Source organism: Astyanax mexicanus, chromosome 3, assembly GCF_023375975.1.
Source record: "Astyanax mexicanus isolate ESR-SI-001 chromosome 3, AstMex3_surface, whole genome shotgun sequence".
Lineage (NCBI taxonomy): Eukaryota > Metazoa > Chordata > Actinopteri > Characiformes > Acestrorhamphidae > Astyanax > Astyanax mexicanus.
This window is the reverse complement of record NC_064410.1, coordinates 40,181,055-40,204,070: the sequence shown is the minus strand read 5'-3', so window position 1 is coordinate 40,204,070 and position 23,016 is coordinate 40,181,055. Positions and strand designations below refer to the sequence as shown.

Sequence of the window (23,016 nt, the reverse complement as noted above, 5' to 3'; positions counted from 1 at the left end):
CTTATGTATCGGTTCTTCTTTTGGATGCGTCAGCTGAACTGATTCTCAGTTCAACTGAATCGAACACCATCGTGAAAGAGGTCGAGAATGAATCACTGAATCAGACACAGACAGTATGAAAGAATCGGTTCGTTCAAATGAATCGGACTCCCCACAGCCATCAGCGAAGAGCCTCGTGTCACGCGCACGCACGAAATCGCGTTTCAGAGAAAGGGCGCTGACGTGAAATGCGTCACCACTATAACAGCCCCGTCCACACCCTTCTGGATCATTCCTGGATTTGTTTGAGGTAAGTGTGCGAGCGGAGGTGGTTTTCCCGATTTTAAACGAAATGTATTGTTAATGTTTTATTTTTTGGCCTGTTTTCGCTTTGAACACAACCCCCAGATGGATATAAACGACTTTTAGTGTAACTGTGGATTTCGCATCATTTTGTTTTGCATTTTTAATGGGCTTTTGTCCATTTGCTTTGTTGCAGGTCTGAAGAGGTCTCAGTGAAGAAGATCTGGCGTCGAGGATTTTTCACAGTGTTTGAAGACCAAAACCCCCAAAACATGTTTTTTCTACTCGAGTAACGGACATTTGCTTCCTACGATTTTTTTTTCTGCTCCAGATTGTTCAAGAAGGAAATGATAGACTCTAGCTATCACAATCCCGCCCATTAAGCCATTTTTCAGCCATAATGATATAAAGAAATGACAGCTTAGACTGTCTTAAAGTTGTTCTGAAAATTGTTGCTGTTTAAGCACAATATATTATAGGTACCCGAGACGCAGAGGAGAGGTATTAATAGTAAGTGTTTATACTTTCAAACCAATTTGATTCGAAATTTTAATAGATATAATCAATTGTTTGTCTGGAAAATTATAACTATTAGGCAGTTAATTATAACATGAGAACATGTAACGTTAGTTAGTTAGAAAGAATGCTGAGATAAAGCGAGAACTAACCTACTTAGCGTATGAGCTCACACTGCAAAGCCAGCAGCGGCGGAAAGCCCTGTTTCTTTGTGTGTGAGACGGATTTACAGTCCTAGTAATGAAGGATATATAAGCTAGCGATCGCTTCTCATAAGCAATCTGTACATAAAGATTGCCACAGCATAGACAGGCATGATATGTGAAGAGTTGGGACGTAAATTTGGTGAGAGGAGAGCTCATTGGAACATTTTAACGCAATCTACACATAAAGATTGCGAAGTTGGCGACTGGATTTAACCGAACAGGGAAATCAGTTAACATTACTGTGGCTAAAATGTAACATCTTATGTTTTTGTGTCGTTTGTTAATGGCGGTTATTGGTAGATAATAGTGGGTAAAATAAAAAGAAACATACAAAATATACATGTATATATTTTTATATGGCAGTCTGGGTATAAAGATTGCGTTTGTGTGTATTTCGGGTAGCTTGCGGTGAAATTTTAACAGTGCAATGTCGAGTAGATCAGACTTGTTTGTCTAGTCGATTTTTCGCTCTAATATGGCGGACAGGTTGTCGTTTGCTTGGACCACGAGAGGAAAAATGGTAGCTTTGTATTTGCAACATTAACGCTCTATTGGCTCAGTTCGCTTGTCTCGGCGCGGTGTTACAGTAATCTTAGCCTTTTTCTTTAGTACTTTGCGAGTGTGTGAACCTACATCGGCTGTAAAGTTTAGCTGGGGGTTTTTGTTCTTTTTTTTCTCTCTGCTGGTGTTTGTGTTCTAAGATGGCGCCCGGGCTTCTTCGTCGTCGTCTTCTCCATCATCGTCATCATCTTTCTTGTTCTCGTACTGAAGTGGTTAACAAAAGGGGCGGGGCCTGAGTCCGGCTCAGCCAATCAGGAGCTCTAAAAGCCACTCTGTAACGTTAGAAACGCCCCTCCAATGCTGGCGGCCGACAGATGGCGAAAACAGCAACGGTCACTAAAGCAGCTTGAGTTCCGCTTGCGGTGTAAAACGGAGTTTTAATCCAAAATTACTTCTGAACACTAACGTACAGTTGTTTTTTTTTTTTAGTTCAGTTGGCTTATCATATTTGTTTTTTAACAATAATACGGAGCAACACAGAGGCGAAAGGGATTAAAAAGTAGCTACATTTCTCATAATTTCTTACCAGATCCCAGTGAAAGTGAACGGGAAAAGTTGTGCCTCATAAAGGATATTGTTAACTACGGGGTGGGTGCTCTTTTAGGTCTTGAATGTAGTTCAAGTGATTAAATTTCATGCTGTATTTTTATATAAACATACATGCACATATATAGCTACATATTTAAATTAGTAGTTTGAATGCTTGATGATTACGAGTGCTCTTTTGAGTTTGAAAACTGTAGTTTCTCAGATTAACTGCTATTTGATTCCTTGTTGACGCTTTTGTGTGACGGTTGTGATATTTTCAGGAGTTGTGTGTTAACCTATGTTCCGTGTTTTGGAGACTATAAAAACCTCAACTACAACACTTTAACGGGTAAGACCAAACCTGATTTCTCACATGACATTTGTGCGATTACAAATTATTACTTCATACGTCAATTTTTTTCCTTCCTCTAAGCGTACAGTCTCCCCACCGCCTGGGAAAATGAGCATATATACAGTTAATGTACATTCTGGTGAAATCTGCATGCAGAACCGGAGAGTCTGTAATGGACAACCGAGAGAAGTTTTTTTTTAGTTCTCATTTTTTTTATTTAATTTTTAGCAAAGTTTTTCCCGTCCCTTCGCTAATGTATGAAGCTTAAACTTGACCCAGTGCTGAGTTCAAGGATCCTCGTTGTGCTCAGACTGAAGAACCGGAGGGGGATTTTTAAAGCGCTCTGCTGCCCCTGCATGGGCGGGGCTAAGTGACGTCGGTCCTCTCCACACACCCTCACACCACCCACCCACCCTCCCTCCTCCCAGTCGGCTGCCTCCCCGAAAGCATGACTGTTTGGGAGCTGGGTGTGTTTGAGGGTTCAGTTCACTGAACTCAGCTCACTGGATGTAGATCACTTCATCAGCTTCATAGGTTGTGTGTCCATTTAACTAATTTAAAGAAATGGTGTGACAAAAAGAAACCAAAAAAAAAAAAAACAATACAATTTGTGTATAAAAGTAATGTTTAGTACATAAAGGATTTTATTTTATTTTGTTAGAGCTTTCTCTGTAACTTCTTATGTTAACAATACTTATTAAATGTTAATAATCTTCAGTGCAAAAAAAACTACACAAGTGATATTTGGTATAAGAGAAACATTGTTAATCATTTTCAAAGTGTAGTTTTTTTCTTTATACGTTAAATGAGACAAATCCTGAGTTTAAAAGTTTACTTTGTGGTTTTCTTAGTTTTTTTTGTTGTTCTGTCAGGCTGTGAAAGTTTAGTAACATAAAGCTCATTGCCATTATTATTAGGTAAACAACCCCCTCCTCCTGACTTTGTGATTTATTCAGCTTTAACCACTTGGTGGCGACGTAGGACTTAATAATTGTTTTTCATGAAGACTATGGTAAATAAATAATTTAAAAAACAAAGAAACGTGGTTTATAGTTAAAGGTTAATGTAATTGCATATGTCAGTATATATAATTAAATATATATGCATGTTTTGTTTAAGTTCATGAATTTCTGTCTAACTTCAAGTCATACAGAGGTCAGAACAAAGCAGGCAAACCACACAAGGCCAATCAACTTTATGATTATTACAGAAAGCCTTATATTAAATTGATGGCTGTGAGTGGTTCTTTTCTGTACTTTTGGTTTCAAGACTATATTTTGTATAATGACTGCCTTTCATATCAGGTGTACTAATGACACATTTGGATTTCATCTACATCTATTTAGCATAACACCTATGTATGAGAATATGTATGTTTTTTGTTGCAATCAAATATGATTGTTTTCAGACTTCTCTGAATTTTTTTCTGGCACTCTCAAAAAATCCCAGTACTATGTACACATACTGTGTGTAATCCCAGTACTATGTACACAGGAATACAACTGGAATTATTTGTTTCCAGCCCTGTGTCTGTTTTGTTTGTGCCATTGAGCTCTCTGAGACTACATTGACCAATACAGGTGAGGTTTGTGGTTGGTGAAAGTGTTGCAGCAACAGTGCTGCCCTGAAGAGTGTGATCTGAAACTGACAGACTAATGCTAAAAATGTTCTTGTTCTTTTTCTTTAAAAAAAAAAGTATGTTCATATTTTTGTTTTTGCAGTTAGTGAGAGTAGGCTAATAATTCATATTTAAGAGTCATGTTTCATCAAACCTTATCATGTTTTCACAGAGCATCTTAAAACTGCTACAACAATCATTAACACTGCAGTAAATAAATACACTTTCGTAGCTCTGCTTCTTCCTCCAGTATCATGCCTTTTTCCGTGTAATTTTACATAGGAGGTAAAAACTAAAGCAGCAAATGGACTTGTGAGTGTTTGTAAAAACATTTATCAGACACACATTTTTAATGACTTTGTTAAACCTGAACATTTAAGAAATGGCACTTGCATATGTACATACAAATCTTTGTCTTGGCAAACAGGTGGGTGTTGTGTTGGTGCAGGTTTATCCAGATGTTGTCCCAGTAAAGTTAGTAAAGACCAAAAATTATGAGCGATAAACTTTTCATTTTTAGTTCTAGTAAGAACACAGTTAGCACGCTGCAGTATTAACAAGAGAGAATTAATTCTGCCTCATACTTGCTTATATCCCACATTTGACTATTAGTGTTACCATGCTAGTGTAATTTGAATACTCAAATACTCCAGAACTAGAGAGAACATCAGCCTTAGGAAAGCTGTAGTCGTATTGAATTATATTTAAATTTGCTCAGTTTGAGTTTTTCTTTGCAACTAAGCTAAAATCTAATTTATCATATATGTATCAGTCCATATATCGTCAAAACATATAGCGATTAGTCAGTGAAGCTCGATGTATGCTTATATTGAAAATTTCATTAATCATCTTTCACAATGAGGCCACTTTATCTATTTTTCTACTGTAGAAAGTCTTGTGCTAAGTTTATACCACATGACCAAGCTGGCCATATGACAGAGTCCTTTTTAAACTGCATGATCAGAAATAATGTTTATTTACATGAGGTCTACGAATATGATGCACTTTCAGAACTTAACAAAAAGACCTTTATCTACATCTGCTAGGCTAAGCAGTGCGTGTTTGTGTTTTGATTGAATCTGAGAGGTTGTCATGTGACTGGTATTTCCTGACTGACCTTGTTTGTCTGTAATTTTGTTTCTGGCTTTCTGAGGGGTATGGTAGTATCACATACTTAGGAATGCAGCTGGAATTATTGGATTTCATCCCTTGCGTATATTTCATATGTTCCAATGAGCTCTCCTAAAAAATTGATCAGTGTATCAAAGAAGACATTTATTAGCTTATTAGCTTAGTCTAAGCCCTAGTGATTCATATACTGCTGCTCAAATTGTCCATCGCTGTATCAACTACAGTATCATTTATGTACTCAGCCAAAGAACAAATGTACAAATGGCACTCATCCTCTCTCACTTTTTCTTTTCTTTGACAGTAGCCTGTTACAATGGCTGTAGGCCCTGTGGACCCCAGGGAGATTCTGAAAGGAGTAGAAGCTCTGCTTGGGAAGGATGGAGAGCTCCGGAGTCTGGAAGGTGTTGCTAAAGTTTTCAGGTAAAAACTGAATACACACAAACATGGATGCAGTTTTTATCTGGAACATGTTAATAAGCTTATCAAAAAACATTTTGTTACTGTAATCTTATTGTTGTGTAAGTTTGATTTTTCTTCTCATTTTTTGGAACAGTCTCATGAAGGCCTCTCATAAAATGGTCAGCAGGTGCATGTATCTGAACATCTTGCTGCAGACCAAGTCTCATGACATTCTTAACCGGTATGTAGTATATGAACTATACACATAAGAACCTTTTCTATGCTCTCTGCTGTTTTTGTTTCTTCACGAATGTGTTAAAGTAATGCCAAACTACATCTTTTTTTTCCACTTTTCACTACAGGTTCATTCGTGTGGGTGGCTATAAGCTGCTGAACTCTTGGCTGACCTATTCCAAGACCACCACGAACACTCCTCTGCTGCAGCTTATTTTGCTTACTCTGCAGAAACTGCCCCTCACAGTGGACCATCTCAAACAGGTACCCCTTGACTCTTTACACATTATAGAAATATTTCATTATGTTTGTCTTTTATTTATTCATGTATTATTTTTTTCTTTTTTGTACATTCTAGAACAACACAGCCAAGTTGGTCAAGCATCTCAGCAAGAGTGGGGAGACAGAAGGTAAGAGCAAGCGTGAATCATCCCAGTAGTGCTCCTAAAAATGCTGTGTATCTCCCACGCCCATGCTTTCCATCATTCTAATTGGTGATAGTGTTTCTCTCATGGGTTGCCTTTAATCTTGTTTTCACTCCAATTGGATTTCTTCCCCACAGAGTTAAGGAAGCTTGCCTCAGTTCTTGTGGACGGTTGGATGGCCATTATCCGCTCTCAGAGTGTTTCCAGTGGCGCATCGCCAAATGGTAGTTATTATTTCCTCTTGCAGTTTCTTTTACACCATTTTTCTTAATTTTTTATTGTGATGAGACAGAGGGATTGTGCATGTTCTTGTAATTTGCACTTTATTAGATGCCACAATGTTTGTTTGTTTTTCAGACAAGAAACGAAAGAAAGAAGACAGTAAAGTGCGTCCTGAGGTGAAGGCTGGGGAGAAAGGGACAGATGATGAGAAGAAGAGAGAAAAACCTAAAGCCCATGCTCCCAGCCATGCCAAGATTCGTTCCACAGGTCAGGGTCCTAGCTTCTCCACATCTTATTTTGAATTCTAGAATGTTGTTTCTCTTTTTTGGTTTTATTTCTTTGTTATTTTGTATTTTCTGTGACAAAGAATATCTGGTTTGGGTCAACAGGTTTAGAGATGGAAACCCCAACACCAGTCCCAACTAAAAAGCCACCTGCTGTACCACAACTTGGAGACAAATACAACATTAAACCAGCAGTTCTCAAGCGCCCCAGGTAATTCCACATTTTCACATTTTCTTTCTTAAGGTTTCACCATCAATAATACAGTTTCTTTACTAGTATGTGTTGTGATCAATATAAAAGTCTTTTAAACAGTTACATAGGTGCTGCCCTCTGCTGTTTGTTTTTTGAACTATAAGCTCTGAACATTTAATTGTTTTCCTCTCCAGTACTTCCATGTCTGATGCTCCTCCTGTGGAGAAAAAATACAAGCCTCTTAACACCACCCCCAACTCTGCCAAAGAGATCAAAGTCAAGCTCATACCTCCCCAACGTAAGCATACACCTTTTTTATATACTAATAACTGTTAGACTAATAACAGTATATTATTGCAAATAATGTTAATTTTTAACAGCTTGGTTATCTATGAGTGTTGGTAGGCTGTTCTGTATGTCACAGCAGTTACTTTTATACATTTTGTCTTTCTCGCTTGTACCTTTTAGCTATGGAAAGCCCTGGTTTTCTGGATGCCCTTAATTCTGCTCCTGTGCCTGGAATTAAGATCAAGAAGAAGAAACTCAAAGCAGCATCTCCTACGTCTAATAAGGTGTGAATGTTGTCTGAAATGAGATGTTCTTTTGATGTTCCAGAGATTCACAAACATTTTTTATTGTGGCCATGTAGAGGACAAAAACTAATTTACTGGCTACATGCAACCTGTAATAGGCTATTAATACTAAATTTATGCATTACATTTTATAATATTATTGGTTTAAAACTTTTATTTAGGTTATGTGCCTAATAGTTAAATGTAGTTGTAAATTTGTGCCATGTAGTGTTTAAAGACAATTTTAGCCTCTTTTTTTTTTTGAAACTTACACTTTTCTCACTTCTGCTTTTTGCCTTTTCTTGATGTGTCACAGCCGTGTCCATTTGACAGCAAGCCTCAGACATACGCCAGCACACAGGCAAAGCCTTCATCCCCTGAAGCTCCCGCATCTCAAACTCCCCCTCACGAGCCCCAGGAGCTGGAACAGCCAGGGACACCTGTCCCCTCGGAAGAACCCGAGGTTATGGACACTGGTAAGTGAAATGTGCCGCGGTCTTATCATGCAGAATATAAATTGGTGTCTATATAAGGATTATTGTTTTATTATTCATAGGTTTTTGTTAATTGTATTAACAATACCATTGTTGGCCTGATAACCCTAACACAATTTATGTTCATGTCTAGGATGACTTTTATCAGCTCACATTCCTGTCAATCACAAATAGTCAAAAATATATTTCTTCTTGTCCCTCTCTCAGCAGAAAAACCCAATGCTCTTTCAGAGCCACGTGGTGAGGAGGAGAGCCTGACGAAGAAAGGAAAGAAAAAGAAGAGTGTTCGGTGGGCAGAGGAAGAACAGCTCAAAGAATACTTTTACTTTGACTTGGATGAGACGGAAAGAGGTAAGAAAGAACAAACTTACTTTCTTACAACAGTGCACCTCTTACTTCTAATTCTTCAAATGAAGCAATTGTGAATTAAATAATAATGAATCTTCTCTTTCCTTCATTCTTAGTGAACGTTAATAAGATTAAGGACTTTGGAGAGGCAGCTAAACGGGAGCTGATGATGGACAGGCAGACGTTTGAGATGGCACGACGTCTCTCGCATGATACCATGGAGGAAAGAGTGCCCTGGTCACCTCCACGACCCCTTACCCTTTTAGGATGTCTGGTGACAGCAGGGGCCAACAGCAGTGAAAAGCTTACCCAGAGGGATCGAGAGATGGGTATTCTCCAGGAGATCTTCCTCAGCAAAGAAAGGTCAGTGTTTGATGGATTTTTTTTATTATTTATTTTTTTACACTGTTGTGAGGCAGTCACTTGCATTGGTTTTGAGTCTTTCTCTGAGGCTTTCTGGTGTGTAATATAAATCTGTTCTTCCTGTTGCTGTTTAGTGTTCCAGACAGCCCCCATGAGCCTGACCCAGAGCCTTACGAGCCAATGCCACCGCGTCTTATTCCCCTTGATGAGGTAAGATAACTTGATTTGCCTATTCTTTCCTTAAGCTATTTTTTATAAATGGAAATGTATAAAAGTATAAATTAATTCTCTCTTTTTTGGTGACCCAGGACTGCACTATGATGGATGATAGTTACATGGAGCCTGCTGATAGCACTGCTGTTTCATGCGGTATCGCTGTAGCCCAGGAGGGTTCCAAGCTGCCCCCTGTCCTGGCTAACCTAATGGGTAGTCTGGGCAACAGTAATCGCAGCCCCCAGGCACAAGGCAGTGCACCCCCTTCAAACAACCCAACAGTAAATGTCCAGGAACTCCTCAGCTCTATCATGGTAAGTCAAGCAGTATGATCTAACATTATATATATTAGATTTATATATTTATACAATTTGCTTTTTAATTTGTTTTTTTTTAGTGTCTGAGCTACATGTTTATATTTTGTTTTTGTGCATTAGGGTGCACAGGGTTCAAACCAGTCAGCAGAGGACTTAATAAAGCAGCCTGATTTCTCAGACAAAATCAAGCAGCTCTTGGGCTCTTTACAGCAGAACCAGAATCAGAACCAAAACCAGTCAGTTAATTCTCCACCAAGTAAGTAGTCTGATTTAAATGCATACATCTTTTTATTTCCTTTTTTATGGTAATTTTATTATTAAAAACGAATTAATTAATTAATTAATCCAACCCCTTTTTTTTTTGCTTATAGTGAACCCCAGTTTGCTTGCCCATAATCCAGGCATGAACATGAACAACATGAACAACATGCCGATGCCCATGAATGGAGCTTACCCACCAAACAAGCCTCCTGGTGGCCCTCACTACAACCACCCCCCTCCTCCCCACGCTCACGCACCCCCTTTCAACTCTGGAGGAGGCCCTCGCATGATGGGCCCTCCACCTGGTCCTCAGGGCCGCGGAGGAGAGAATGGCAATTACTGGGGTGAGGACTCCATGAGGGGAGGGCCGCACCGAGGAGGCCACTTCCACCGGGGACGAGGAAGAGGAGGTGATCAAGGCTTCAGAGGGCGCGGGGGACGAGGGGGTCCAAGAGGGGGACACAACAACATGGGTGGTAAGGTTTTTTTTTTGTTTGTTTGTTTTTGTATTTAGGTCTTTGTGTTGTCTTTTTGCTGCGCTTAAATTGTGTATAATTTGCTTAACAAGTTTGATTTTAATGTTTTTGTGCCCTCTCTCTCTCTTCCTATTTCCGCAGACATGTCAAAAAGACCTGTGTGTCGCCATTTCATGATGAAGGGAAGCTGCAGATATGAAAACAACTGTGCGTTCTATCACCCAGGCGTGAATGGTCCTCCACTGCCCCCTCAACACGGTCACTAACTGAAAATTTTCTGTACTGAAAAAGAGCTGTCACAGACATGTACACTTATCTTAAACTCCTCCCCACAAGGGGGCAGAAGGACTCAAAATGACGTTGTGAATACTTGTGCCTGGCTTACAGCGAGAGGATGAAAACAAGGTGTGATGATGATTTCACCGGATTTGACAAGACAAGGCCCTTTATTCCTCTACAGTGTTTACAGCTGCCTAACCTGCAATGAAGAAAGACACACAACACCAGTCTGGACCTAACTTATCCTGTTTTACAGAAACAAAAAAGCTAAGACTGGTTTAGCAGAACTGAATGTGACTCTGTGGTGTAGAGAATATGTACACTGGTGAACACAATATCTCTCTGTGTAAATAGAGACTTTATATTTGTGATTATTTGTAGATAATGTATATTTTTGTGATCATATGTACAGTGACTTGAGACTGCTGAAGATTGTGCCCATCCCATCCACTCTTTATGACCACTATTTTTGCGCTTTGTTTGTTTTGTTTTGTTTGTTTGCCACAGTGGTCCCCTTTTGCTTTTTATTATTTTGAATTTGGTCCAGCACTACAGAACCACACACAATGGAATATGTTGCCATAGGACCTCTATAAAAGAGGGTGATTTTTCATATTTTTCTTTTTCACCTTGACTTGAAAAAAGCACCTTGAACCTTTTGTGGTTACAATGCCATGGTCTGCTTTCCCACACAAACACACAAAAAAGCAAACGAACAGTTGGCCAGTTCCCAGTTATGTATTCACCTGCCTGGTCTATTAATGCAGAGCTTGATTCAGGCTCTTGTCCTATGAAGGTTTGGTGCTGGCAAGAAATCTCTAATGCTGTGGTATGAAATGGTGCAGTGAACTCCGTTATAAACATACTGTACCTGTCAGTACCATTCATCCCAAGAACTTTATAGTTTGACACTGAATTCATGCAGAATGATGGGAAGCACATCAATAGTTTTAAAACACTGTTGAATAATTTGGCAGAGCCTCATAAAACCATGAACCTACTTAAACTTATTTAAACAGAACAAAAATCAACAATGATGAACATTAGTGTGACAATCAGAATGATTGAAATAATTGTGTCAGTGTGTGCACATGCACCTGTGTGCGCACATGCACCTGTGTGTATTCATGCAGTCACATTATCTGTGATTCAGCTGTGAAGCACAACTGTGGGGCACGACCGTACCTTGTCTAGTTATGGTCGTCCTCGAGTTGTGCCTCTCTTTGTCTATCAGTGTTCGAAGGAGCCCCGCTGGGCTTGTAAAACCACTCTTTGGGCCAACATTATTCAGAGTGTTTTCTGTGAAAACAGTGGCCTTTGTGTCTCTTGTGGGACTTTATTTTTCTGGATTGTTCATTCTTCTCTTGTTTTTATTTTCATAGAAGTCTGATGATAAGATTTTTTTCTTTTTTTACCCCTCTATCCATGAGAGGTTTAATTTGTGTTAGAGAGATGTGTGTGTCTATGAGCCAGAATATAGTGCATAAACACACGTTTATAAACATATACAAATATCTGTAAAGGTTTTTTCTACATGTATAAATAAATGTTATAAAATGAACTCTAGTCTTGAGTCTCTGGTTTTATTGTAATATTTGTGAATTCAGGTTCCTATGTTCACAAAAGCTAATTTTCCAAGATGTACACTAATGACATAATCATTTATGCACATGTTAAAAAAAGAAACTATAAACAGTTATCTGCATCAATTATCCTTAAATCTGATTGAGATAGTAATTCATGTTTACATTTGGATATACGTTAAACTGTTTTTCACACACAGATCAATAGAGAATTATCAACTGGATGTGCTGGAAAAAAGCTAAAGATAAAATAGCATGTTAACCTTTTTACTTCTCAAATATTTGAGTCACTTTATCTTATTTTATAAGATGCTGAATATAGTTCTTCCTTGTATCATTTCTACTATTCTGCAGTGACATGTTAGGCTAATAAAATCCACTAGAGGTTGCTGTTTCTGTTAGTAGTATACCATTCATTCATTTTTCACCTGTAAATGACTATTTTTATTAAGTTCTCAAAAATATGAAGAATATATATATTTATGTTATATTATTTAAATGTTACTAGTATTGTTGAAGATGGTAGTGCGTTTTACTTTATTTTCAGTCCTTCCTCTTTTTTAGTGTTGTAACCTTATTATTTTCTGTACAAATAATTAGAGAAAATGGTTCTCTACATGGGTATAAGAAATGAATAAATAAATAATTCAGTAAAAGAATGTTCTTAAAAATGATGCTTTGTGTTTTTCTTACATAGCAGTTTATAAAGCTTATTTTTAAATCATATTTTTGATTAATTTTACAGCTTATTATAAATGATGTGAGACACATTTTTAATGTTTCATTATTTAGTTCAGTTCAGGCAGAGAATGGAGAGCAAAATATAAAAAAAACAGAATAAATGAAATCAGCAAACAAGAGAAAAGTTATAAAAGGTGGAGGAACCTCCTTAAAAAATACACTAAATGTCTAAATATTTCTGGACATCCCTTCTAATGAATGCATATATCTGACGCAGATGTGCAAATGCACACACAGTAGCTTGTCTAGTCCAGCTTGTTCTAGAGAAGTATTGCCAATAGAAATAAATGGCCAATTATTGTCTTTATGTAGTCACTGATAGTCTCATCTCATCTCATTGTCAACCGCTTTACCTGTGAGGGGTCGCAGGGAGGCTGGAGCCTATCCCAGCAGGCATCGGGCGGAAGGCAGGATACACCCTGGACAGGCCACCAATCCATCGCAGGGCAGACAGACAAACAGACACATTCACACCTACGGGGCAATTTCAATCAAGTTCCAATTTGTCTGAACGTGCCGTCTTTGGACTGTGGAAGGAAACCGGAGAACCCGGAGGAAACCCACGCAGACACGGGGAGAACGTGCAAACTCCACACAGAAAGACCCGGGTTGCCCCAGCCGGGAATCAAACCCAGGCCGTCTTGCTGTAAGGCGGAAGTGCTACCCACTGCGCCACCGTGCCGCCCGTCACTGATAGTACGTAATAAAATAAAAATAAAAATATAGATTAATTCTAGTAAATCAACAACTTCTTTTTACAATGATCACTTTAGAGATTATTACTTTCTAAACTCCTTTCCTCAACAGGGAAGAACATTTAGCCTAGTCTTGCTGTACACAGCACTGTAAATGGGAATCTCCAAATGAAAGAGATTTGTAGGACTAGGATTAGGTTTAATTGCTGTCAAGGAAAAAGTCTTCTAAATGTGATGTTAGCTAAGAAAATATTTTTGAGATCAGTGTAAAAATATCTAGTTACCTTTAGTATACATTTAAGGACAAAGACATATATTCTATGAAGAATTTCTTTCTTTAGTTACATTTGTAATTCTGGCCCCTGAACTGTTTCTGAGTAGCTCTGACGTGTTGGTGGTGTGTAGTTATTTAAATAGTTGAGTTTGTTTGCTCTCTAACTTCCAAAACTTGCATTGTTTCTTGAACTAGCAGACCTGCAGAAGACCTCTGTACTCGTCAGCATTGTTAGCCAGTAGATTTGGCTGAATTGTGTCCTGCTTCCCCAATCAGATGCTGCCCTTTACATTCCTGTCTCACACATCCGTGTTCTCAGGGCGGGACTGAGCTAGAAGGACTGGAGCGCTGTGTGAACAGGAGTAAACTCAGCAACCCGCCCTCAAACACAAATATTGACCTGACGTTAGAAGAGCTTTTGCCCAAGTAGAGAAAGCGGTTAAGGACACCTCAGCACTCAGCATGCTGATAACATAACCCACACACCTGTCCGGCCTCAGGGCCACGCTTTCAGTGATGGGGCCCGAGTCATTCTTCAGAAACCTACACTAAAATTTTAAATTTAGACCATGTTATTACAAAACATATTGGCTGCATGAACACACATAAATTACAGATTCATTTTACTAAATATTGCTAAATTCATGGCTCAAGAGTGTGTATTTAATAAAATAACCTTAACATATACAGCTCTGGTAAAAAATAAGACCACTTAGAAATTATGAGTTTCTTTGATTTTACTAAATTGGAAAACACTGGAATATAATCAAGAGAAAGCTGGATGATCACAAACCATCCAACCAAGCTGAACTGCTTGAATTTTTGTGCCAGGAGTGGCATGAACTTATCCAAAAGCAGTGTGTAAGACTGGTGGAGGAAAACATGCCAAGATGCATGAAAAACTGTGATTAAAAACCAGGGTTATTCCACCGATTATTGATTTCTGAGCTCTTAAAACTTTATGAATATGAACTTGTTTCCTTTGCATTATTTGAGGTCTGAAAGCTATGTATCTTTTTTGATATTTCAGCCATTTCTCATTTTCTGCAAATAAATGCTCTAAATGACAATATATTTTTTGGGAATTTTGGAGAAATATTTGTCCGTTTTATAGAATAAAACAACAATGTTAATTTTACTCAAACATATACCTTTAAATAGCAAAATCAGAGAAACTGATTCAGAAACTGAATTGGTGTCTAAATTCTTTCCAGAACTGTACATGTACGTTTTCAAGTTAAACATATATATATATATATTATATACATATATATAAAGAGGCTACAGGGACACAAATGTGCTGACCTAGGATCTGTTTCTTTAACAATGTTATTGTGCATATGTCCAAAAAATTATTTCTAAAATAAATGTCTCAAAAAGATTTATTTAATTAAATGAACATATATAACATATGAACAATTAATAAACTGTTAAAGATAATCCTGAATGTAGACTAAATCCAGATGTTTATCTCTATCCAAATGAGGGGGTTGAGATGTGTGTGTTTAAGAGTTACAATAGTTCATAAACTATTAAAGAAAAATGGTTTAGTAAAGACTATTTTTTATTTTAAAAAATGTCAGTGGAACAAGGAGTTAGGAGTGGACTTAGAATTATGAGACAAATATTCTCTTGAGGAGATAGATAGATAGACAACCATATTTACTTTAATATGCAGTGGCATCTTGCCTAACCTGGGTATCAGTCCAACAATCCTCATCAATAACTCTGTTATTTTACTCTTTTAGATGCTATGTGGTTTGTGAGGGATTATATTTAAAAAAATGGGGGGGGGGGGGGGGGGTGTATTTAAATATTAATATTCAGAGGTTATACTATATGTATACATATATACAGTTGCAAGAAAAAGTATGTGAACCCTTTGAGATTACTTGGATTTCTGCATAAATTGGTCCTTAAATGTGTCTGTAATTATTGATAATAATGTGAATTCAATAAAACTGTTATTTACAAAAATGTGTGAATTTTTGAATTTCCACACTGTGGGAAAATAAAGGATTATCTTAAAAAACAACAACTGATTATGAAAACTTTAGGATTATTTGTATTTCTCTACATGTATTAATTATTGCTCATAAAACACCAGGAGTGGTATAAGGTCACATTTAAAAGCAGTGTGGAAGACTGGTGGAGAGCACTTTCTTTTAACTAGCATAAAGACGCCACACCGTCTTCTCTCACCACAAATGAAAGAAAAATCTGCCGTTTTCCTGAAGGACAGAGGGACACAGGGGCGTAAAGCTTGTTCGTTCGGCTCACTCGTGGAGGAGGCCCAGAGCTCTGGACAAAGACGGCATTGATCTACAGCAGTCATATTATCCCAGCTCCAGCAAGGAGGGGCCTTTGTCAGGCCTGAATCACATCTTTATTTCCTCAGAGAGGCGGATTGCTGAGGATGTGCTCACAGAGGCCCTCATTTACAGTGAACTGAGATGGATTGCCTGCACTCATAACCCACAATTTATCATTTAACTAAATTCTACCACATTTGATATGTGAGATGTCATAAATCAGGTTCTATTACATTAAATAAGAGCTGGTGATGTCTCTCTGTATACCTGTACACCGGATTTCTGTGTAGCTCTTTATACTGTAACACAAAAAGAAGCAGCTTTCCAGCGTTCGAAAGCTGTGAAACTATAATATTGCTCTGTCAAGAATTAGGATTTTTACATGGTTCTAGGAGTGAATGTGTGGTTCTCGTAAAACAAATGTAAGTTAATTTATTATTACATCATACAGAGTATAAAACTTTGTTTTTAAACTGTGGTTATACAGCATAATACACTGAAGTCAACTAATCAGCTAAATCAGCTAAAAATATATATGATTGTATGCTGGACAGGGGGGCAGGGGGTCCCTGCGACCACATGTGTATGTCTGTGTTTTATGTATCACTCCAAGGAGTCATATTTTGCACTTTTTTGTGTGTTGTATTTTTGTATTTGTGTTTCAAGAGACTTTCTGCCTCTTGCCAGGCTGCCATTGTAAATAAGAAAGTGTTCTTAATGTTATGCCTGGTTAAATAAGGAATAATAATAAAAAATAATAATAATAAATTAGTGTATTTAACTGAAATTGGGATATACAAAAAATCATAAAATTACAATGTTTACAAAGTTTGAGTATTTTTGTAACATCTAATAATACATACAGTATCAGTGTAGTTTGGACACATTTTTTTAATCAATGTTTTTTTCTTGATTTTTATTTTATTTTATTGTTGATTAACACAGAAGACAGTAAAACTGTTAAGAAACACATATGGAATTATGCAGTTAAAAAGTTCAGAAAAAGTAGCACGTTTTGCTTTGGCATTTGACAGTCAGCTTCATTAGGTAGAACCTAGAATGGTTCTCCAACAGTCTTAAAGGAGTTTTTAGAGGTGCTAAGCACTTGTTGGTAGCTTTTCCTTCACTCTGTTCTCCAGCTCATCCCAAACCACCTTAATTGGGTTTAGGTTGGGTAATTGTGGAGGGTTTTACTACATACAGCTCTGAAAAAAAGATTAAGAGACCACTTCAGTTTCTGAATCAGTTTCTCTGATTTTGCTATTTTGTATGTATATATGTTTAAGTAAAATGAACACTGTGGTTTTATTCTATAAACTACAGACAACATTTCTCCCAAATACCAAATACAAATATTGTCATTTAGAGCATTTATTTGCAGAAAATGAGAAATGGCTGAAATAACAAAAAAGATGCAGAAAACAAGTTGATATTTTTAAGTTTTTTTAAGAAATCAATATTTGGTGGTATTTCTAATATTGGCATGTTCTCTCCACCAGTCTTACATAATGATTTTGAATAACTTTGTGCCACTCCTGGTGCAAAAAATCGATTCACAATTAGCCTGAGACATTACTTAACCATTTAACAATGTTTATTGCTCATACATACTGTTATTTGTGACACTATTTGTAAAGTGTTACCAAGATAATAACACAAATTAAAGTTGTCAAGTTGCTCCTTTAATTGCAATGATTCTACATCATTATTTGAACTTGGCTGAACTCTGTTCAGAGTCATCCCTCTGGGAAAAAGTGTAGTAAGAACATAACTGTGCAATATAGAGACAGGTGGCTAAATGTAAAGTGCAAACTAGTGCAAAATATACTTATATTTTGAATGTTAATGCACCTGCAATGTGTAGATAATTAATCTAAAATGACTAAACAGGGAACTAAGAGAATATGAAGTTTAGGGGAGCAACCATTATAAACAAAACACAAAACAGCATCAACTATATGTGTCATTGACAAATCAGCAGATTGAAGTACACGTCAGCTTTTCTAAAGTGTGTTAACAATCAGCCAGCTTCCTTTTCCAGTGCCCTATCCTGCAGGAGTGTGTGAGTGATGGGATGGGCTTTCAGCAGCAGTTTCCAGCCTAAGGCCACGACTGTGAACACATTAAACAGTCAGTACACAAAACACACCCAGAGTTTTACCAGATAGAGAGGGAGACTCATTTTGCACCAGTGTTTTTTTTTTTGGAGTTCCCTAAATCTGTATTCATATAAAAGTATTGCTACTTCTGTTTAATAATGACTTTTAAAAAATGTACTTGTGTAACTTGTATAAAAGTACAGAGGCAGATCTTTTTACTATACATCCATCTATACATCTACAGTATTTACAAAAATCTTATTTTTCATGGGATCCTTTTGATCTGAAATGAAGGCTAAATCCCAGTAGTCAAAGGTGTGCTTTAACCAGGAATTTGCATTAAATGAAAAAACAAAAAATAATAAGTAACTAAATATTAATGACTAAAATGGTTTGAGTAGAAATGTTCAGGAAAGATCTTTACTTTGCTTATGATCAATTCCTCCTGCATATATGCACTCTATATGTCTTTTATTCAGTCTGAGAGGGATGAGACATAGCTTTGGATAATGCTGACAACCCTTCATTAACTTAATTTTTTTTAAAGTGAAATAATATATATAACCAAAACCAATGTGTAAGACTGGTGGAGGAGAAAATGAAAGATGCATGAAAACTGTGATTAAAAACCAGGGTTATTCCATCAAATATTAATTTCTGAACTGTATGAACTTTATGAATATGAACTTGTTTTAAAAGGTCTAAAAGCTCTGTATCTGTTTTCACTCAATTTCTCATTTTGTGCAAATAAACGCTCTAAATAAATGTTTTATTATATTTGGAATTTGGGAGAAATGTCATCTGTAGTTTCTAGAAATAAAACAACAATGTTCATTTTGCTCAAACATATACCTATAAAAAGTGAAATCAGAGAAACTGATTAAAAAACTTTTTTCAGAGCTGTATATAATATAATATTTTTTAATTATTTACTTTAATTAATTTAATTTATTACACAATTTGGTCCTTCCACTTATTTTCTTAACTATTGTAGGTTATTATATTTTAAGTACCTTTATGAAGAAATCATATTTTAAATATTTCAGTGTATAAATCTCAGTTACAGTATCAGTTAAATATCAGTACTATAATATTTTTCTTACAGTATGAAAGCAAAATTAAAGATACATTAACGATACACTTAGCAAAGTCTTGAATCCAGAATATGTATAAAATGAGCTTAATTGATTAAATTACACTGCACATAGGATAGGTTGTCTCTTTCAGAATGACACATCATAATCTAGCTTTATATAATATTCTTAATATAAAAGCCTGCAAGACTGACACCATGGGTACAGTGAGAGCCAATCACAAAAAGCCTAATCATTACAGCCTTAGACTGCATATCATTACATTATGCTGACCTGTACTTGGATCTGAGCCAATAATGGACGGAAATCAATATATTGATGGATTTTTCGATTTTTTGGGAAACCCCAGGCCTCCACATGTCCTTTATTAGCTTTCACTGTTGTTCAGCTGAAGGTTCAGAATAAATTATATTAGTTTTCATTGAAAGTTAAAAGTGAATGTAAATAGAATTGGAAATGCTGCTATTGTAGAGCTGCAGTGAATCAAGGTGTAGAACCGCACATTCCAGAAGAGCAGGAGGAGGGAGGGACATGCTGCAGCACAGGTGTATAAATGCCGCGCAGGTGAGAGGTAGACGCCACAGCAGGACCAGGAGACTGAGTCTGAACACAGGAACAAGAGAAACCTGAATACAGGTGAGAATACCACACGTGTATGAAGACTTTTCACTGCTTTACCTGTTCTACTGTTCTACTACTCAGCTACTTTCTCTTATGTGCTCCAATTCTCTGTATTTTATTCACATTTCTTTATGGATATGTGAAGGTTTAAGGAAGTGTCAGCAGTGTTGTTGTTCTGAGTAGAATTGTACTGTAGTTGAATGGAAGAATGTGAAGGTTTACTGCCGCCATCTAACAGCAACGGTATGGTTTTGTCTTTTTTGAGCAGCTCGAGAAGATGGTTAGAGGATTACTGTCAGTACTCTTGGTCCTGGTGGCCGTGACTTGTGCCCTGGGGAAGCCTGATAAGAACCCAAGCGCCAGCAAGACTGAGAAGAAGGAGAAAAGAGTTCCTCAGACTCTCTCCAGAGGTGAGCTTCTTTATTGAAGAATAGCATTCATGTTTAATGTTGAAGTCAGATAGGCCTGCACTGATGGAATGAGTAAGAATGCTGTGTAATTAGGTTTGATTAGAACCTGAGGAGATACCTATAATTCCTAACAAATGAAATCAAGTTGATTACAAGTTATATCAACTTTTACAACTGATTACGAAAAAGTAGAAAAAAGGAAAACTCCCTTAAAACCGAGGAAAGAAACTTAAAGGGCCAATCCTCCTCTGGTCAAATATTTTTTATAAATTATTGCTAAAAGGTCACTATACAGCTACAAAGCAGATCTTTTTTGTTCAGATGTTCTGATATAATCATAATAAAGGAGGAAAGATTGTTTCTGTGTTTCTTTCTTTTTTAATCAATTTAACAAATTATACCTTTCATCATTCGTCAAAAAACTAGAACTAGAACTCATCTTGGGTTTGTTCTCATCCTTCTCAGGATGGGGTGATCAGCTGATCTGGGCTCAGACCTATGAGGAGGCACTCTTCTGGGCACGCTCAAAGTAAGTACTAATTTGATTGGCTAGTACAGTGTGCATTTGATCAGTCATGATCCTTTGATTTATCACTTTAGCCTATTCATACATGTTTTGGAAGTTTAGGCTCAGCATTATGGATTAACCCAGATTATGGATTCCATGTCTTTCAACCCTTTCCAACTCTAAATGGGATGCAGTGACTAATGGCTGGTGCTCCACCCACAAAGCTCCACCCACAAAGATGAATTATTATTCATCTATTATTCGTCTGTTAGTTAGATTTAGCTACTTCATAACTATAGTGTCTTGTTTTATGTTTGATCTTTAATTTATGTATTACCCATATTTTTCTCTTTTACTTTTTTTATTATTTCACAAAGTGGTTATCTTAAATAATTGAACGTTTTATCTATTATTACTTATCTTGATTGTTCCATATCATACTTATATTATATAAATTTCAATCTATATTATATATATCAGCTTGGCTTTTATTATTAATTAGTGTCACTTTAAAATTCATTGACTGAATTAGCATACTTGTAAACAGTATAGTTTTAAACAGTATTGAAAATGTAAAACTATATCAATATCAGAGTGGGACCCTTTTTCAATGCTTTATACAGCAGAACAGGATTTCCTTGTTCACTTATGAAGCTAAACTATTTCTAACTATACCTAACTATGTCCACAGGAACAAGCCTCTCATGGTCATTTTCCACCTGGAGAACTGCCCCCACAGCCAGGGTAAGAGTTTAACTCCAGCCTATGAGTCAACCTTATCCTTAGACCCTCAACTTTAGACTGGAGTAGTCATGCACAGTGTCAAATTAGAAGTCACCATTTATTCTAATTAGTCCTATAATATCTGGTCATGTAATTAGTTCAATTCTATATATGCCTTTTTAAATAGTTGCAGAATTGATTTAAATTGTGAAAAATGCACCACACATTATGGCATTAAGTGTGTATTTTCTGTCCCTTTATCAGCTCTGAAGAAGGCCTTTGCTGAGGACAAGAAAATCCAGAAGCTAGCTGATGACGACTTCATTCTCCTGAACTTGGTGGTGAGTTTTTTTGGCTAATTTATTATACAGATGGTCAAAAGTGGAAGATTTTTTTTTTTCAAATATGCGCAAATCTGTGATAAAATGTCTTTTCCTTTACAGTATGAAACCACTGACAAACACCTTTCACCTGATGGCCAGTATGTTCCCAGAATCATCTTTGTTGGTGAGTGTTCTTCACCTCAAGAGATGTGGGATATGATTACTAAACATTGGCAATTGACTTTTTGTTACAAATAATAATCCTTCTTGCTTTTCTGCAGATCCCTCCATGACCGTTCGTGCCGACATCACTGGCCGCTACTCCAACCGCATGTATGCCTATGAGCCAAGTGACATCGAACTCTGTAAGTACAAAAGCTGCCTAGAGTATATAATATGTAATATGATAGTAGGTATAATAGAGAAATACTTTACTTTGTCCAAATATTAATGATGTTTTATTTTCATTTTATCAACAGTGTTGAGCAACATGATGAGAGCCACAAAGTTCTTGAAAACAGAGCTGTGAGGTGTGACTCAAGACTGGATGTTCTCCTCGCTGAGAGTTTGTCTGTTATTCTGTTTACTGATGTACAGAAACGCACTGTAAATCTCTGATCTCACTTTGACCATGTTCTGTTTGAAACTCTGTTACTGTCGACCTTTAAACACTAGCTTTCTTATAATATACTTTTTGAATAAATTAAAGAAACTGCTCTGAATTCACTTGTTTTGGCATTCTCATTTCTAAGTAATAAAACTAAAACCTCACTTATAGTAGTGAGTTTCAGTGGTTTTACTAGGTACATAGTGAAATTATACAAATTAAGATAAAGTTCAAATGTGAATTTTGTCTAATTTTCAGATATCAGCAACCAATTGGTGGTCTGAGTGACTTAGGGTTGGTTTCTCACAGAGAGCTTGGTCCTAGTCTACATATTTTCTTTTTCTTTCAAAATGCTTTGTTGTCCAATACTAGGCTTAATCTCAGTCTGGGAAACTACTCCTTAATGTTAATTAGGGGGTTCATCTTTTTATCTGCCATTTTCTGGTCAGTGTCACAATAGTCCAGAACCTACACAGAAACATTTGAGGCAAGGCAGTATTATCTTCTGGATAGGGGTGAAAGGGTTCATTGCAGAGCCAGAGTTCTTTACACACTAACTCAACTTACGATTTACCTTCCAAAATTTCCCCTCAAAATTAGGCAGCATGTTCATAACACTTCCATGTCATAACTTTCTGTTAAGAACCTTTTTTTTAAATGTTTTTAAAGCGTTTCACACCAAAAAAATCTAAATGACTTTTTTTTTTTTTTTTTAGTAATTTTCATATGTAGTAATATTGACTATTAATAGA

At 36.8% G+C, this 23,016-nt stretch overlaps 2 protein-coding genes across 5 annotated transcripts; both read left to right on the top strand.

Moving 5' to 3' along the window:
* Positions 1-168: 168 nt before the first annotated feature.
* On the top strand, positions 169-11,840 carry ppp1r10 (protein phosphatase 1, regulatory subunit 10). Of its 4 annotated transcripts, XM_049475304.1 has the most exons (20): positions 170-289; positions 479-2,153; positions 2,375-2,442; positions 5,496-5,614; positions 5,748-5,834; positions 5,956-6,091; positions 6,186-6,237; positions 6,390-6,476; positions 6,610-6,741; positions 6,864-6,969; positions 7,146-7,249; positions 7,420-7,523; positions 7,840-7,999; positions 8,225-8,368; positions 8,482-8,728; positions 8,863-8,938; positions 9,037-9,255; positions 9,379-9,514; positions 9,630-9,995; positions 10,137-11,840. In XM_049475304.1, exons 4-20 carry the CDS (start codon positions 5,508-5,510, stop codon positions 10,259-10,261), a joined length of 2,388 nt encoding a protein of 795 aa, XP_049331261.1. In that variant the 5' UTR covers positions 170-289; positions 479-2,153; positions 2,375-2,442; positions 5,496-5,507; the 3' UTR covers positions 10,262-11,840. The 4 variants fall into 4 exon arrangements, with proteins under 4 accessions (XP_007249458.2, XP_049331261.1, XP_022538878.2 ...); XM_007249396.4 differs by lacking the exon at positions 2,375-2,442 and having other exon boundaries at positions 169-289; positions 479-792; positions 8,228-8,368; XM_022683157.2 differs by lacking the exon at positions 2,375-2,442 and having other exon boundaries at positions 479-792; positions 5,499-5,614.
* Positions 11,841-19,610: 7,770 nt separating this feature from the next.
* agr2 (anterior gradient 2) lies at positions 19,611-22,379 on the top strand. The gene is made up of 8 exons (XM_015605801.3): positions 19,611-19,708; positions 19,962-20,103; positions 20,569-20,632; positions 21,303-21,355; positions 21,599-21,675; positions 21,778-21,841; positions 21,939-22,022; positions 22,137-22,379. Exons 2-8 carry the CDS (start codon positions 19,971-19,973, stop codon positions 22,184-22,186), a joined length of 525 nt encoding a protein of 174 aa, XP_015461287.1. The 5' UTR covers positions 19,611-19,708; positions 19,962-19,970; the 3' UTR covers positions 22,187-22,379.
* Positions 22,380-23,016: the final 637 nt, after the last annotated feature.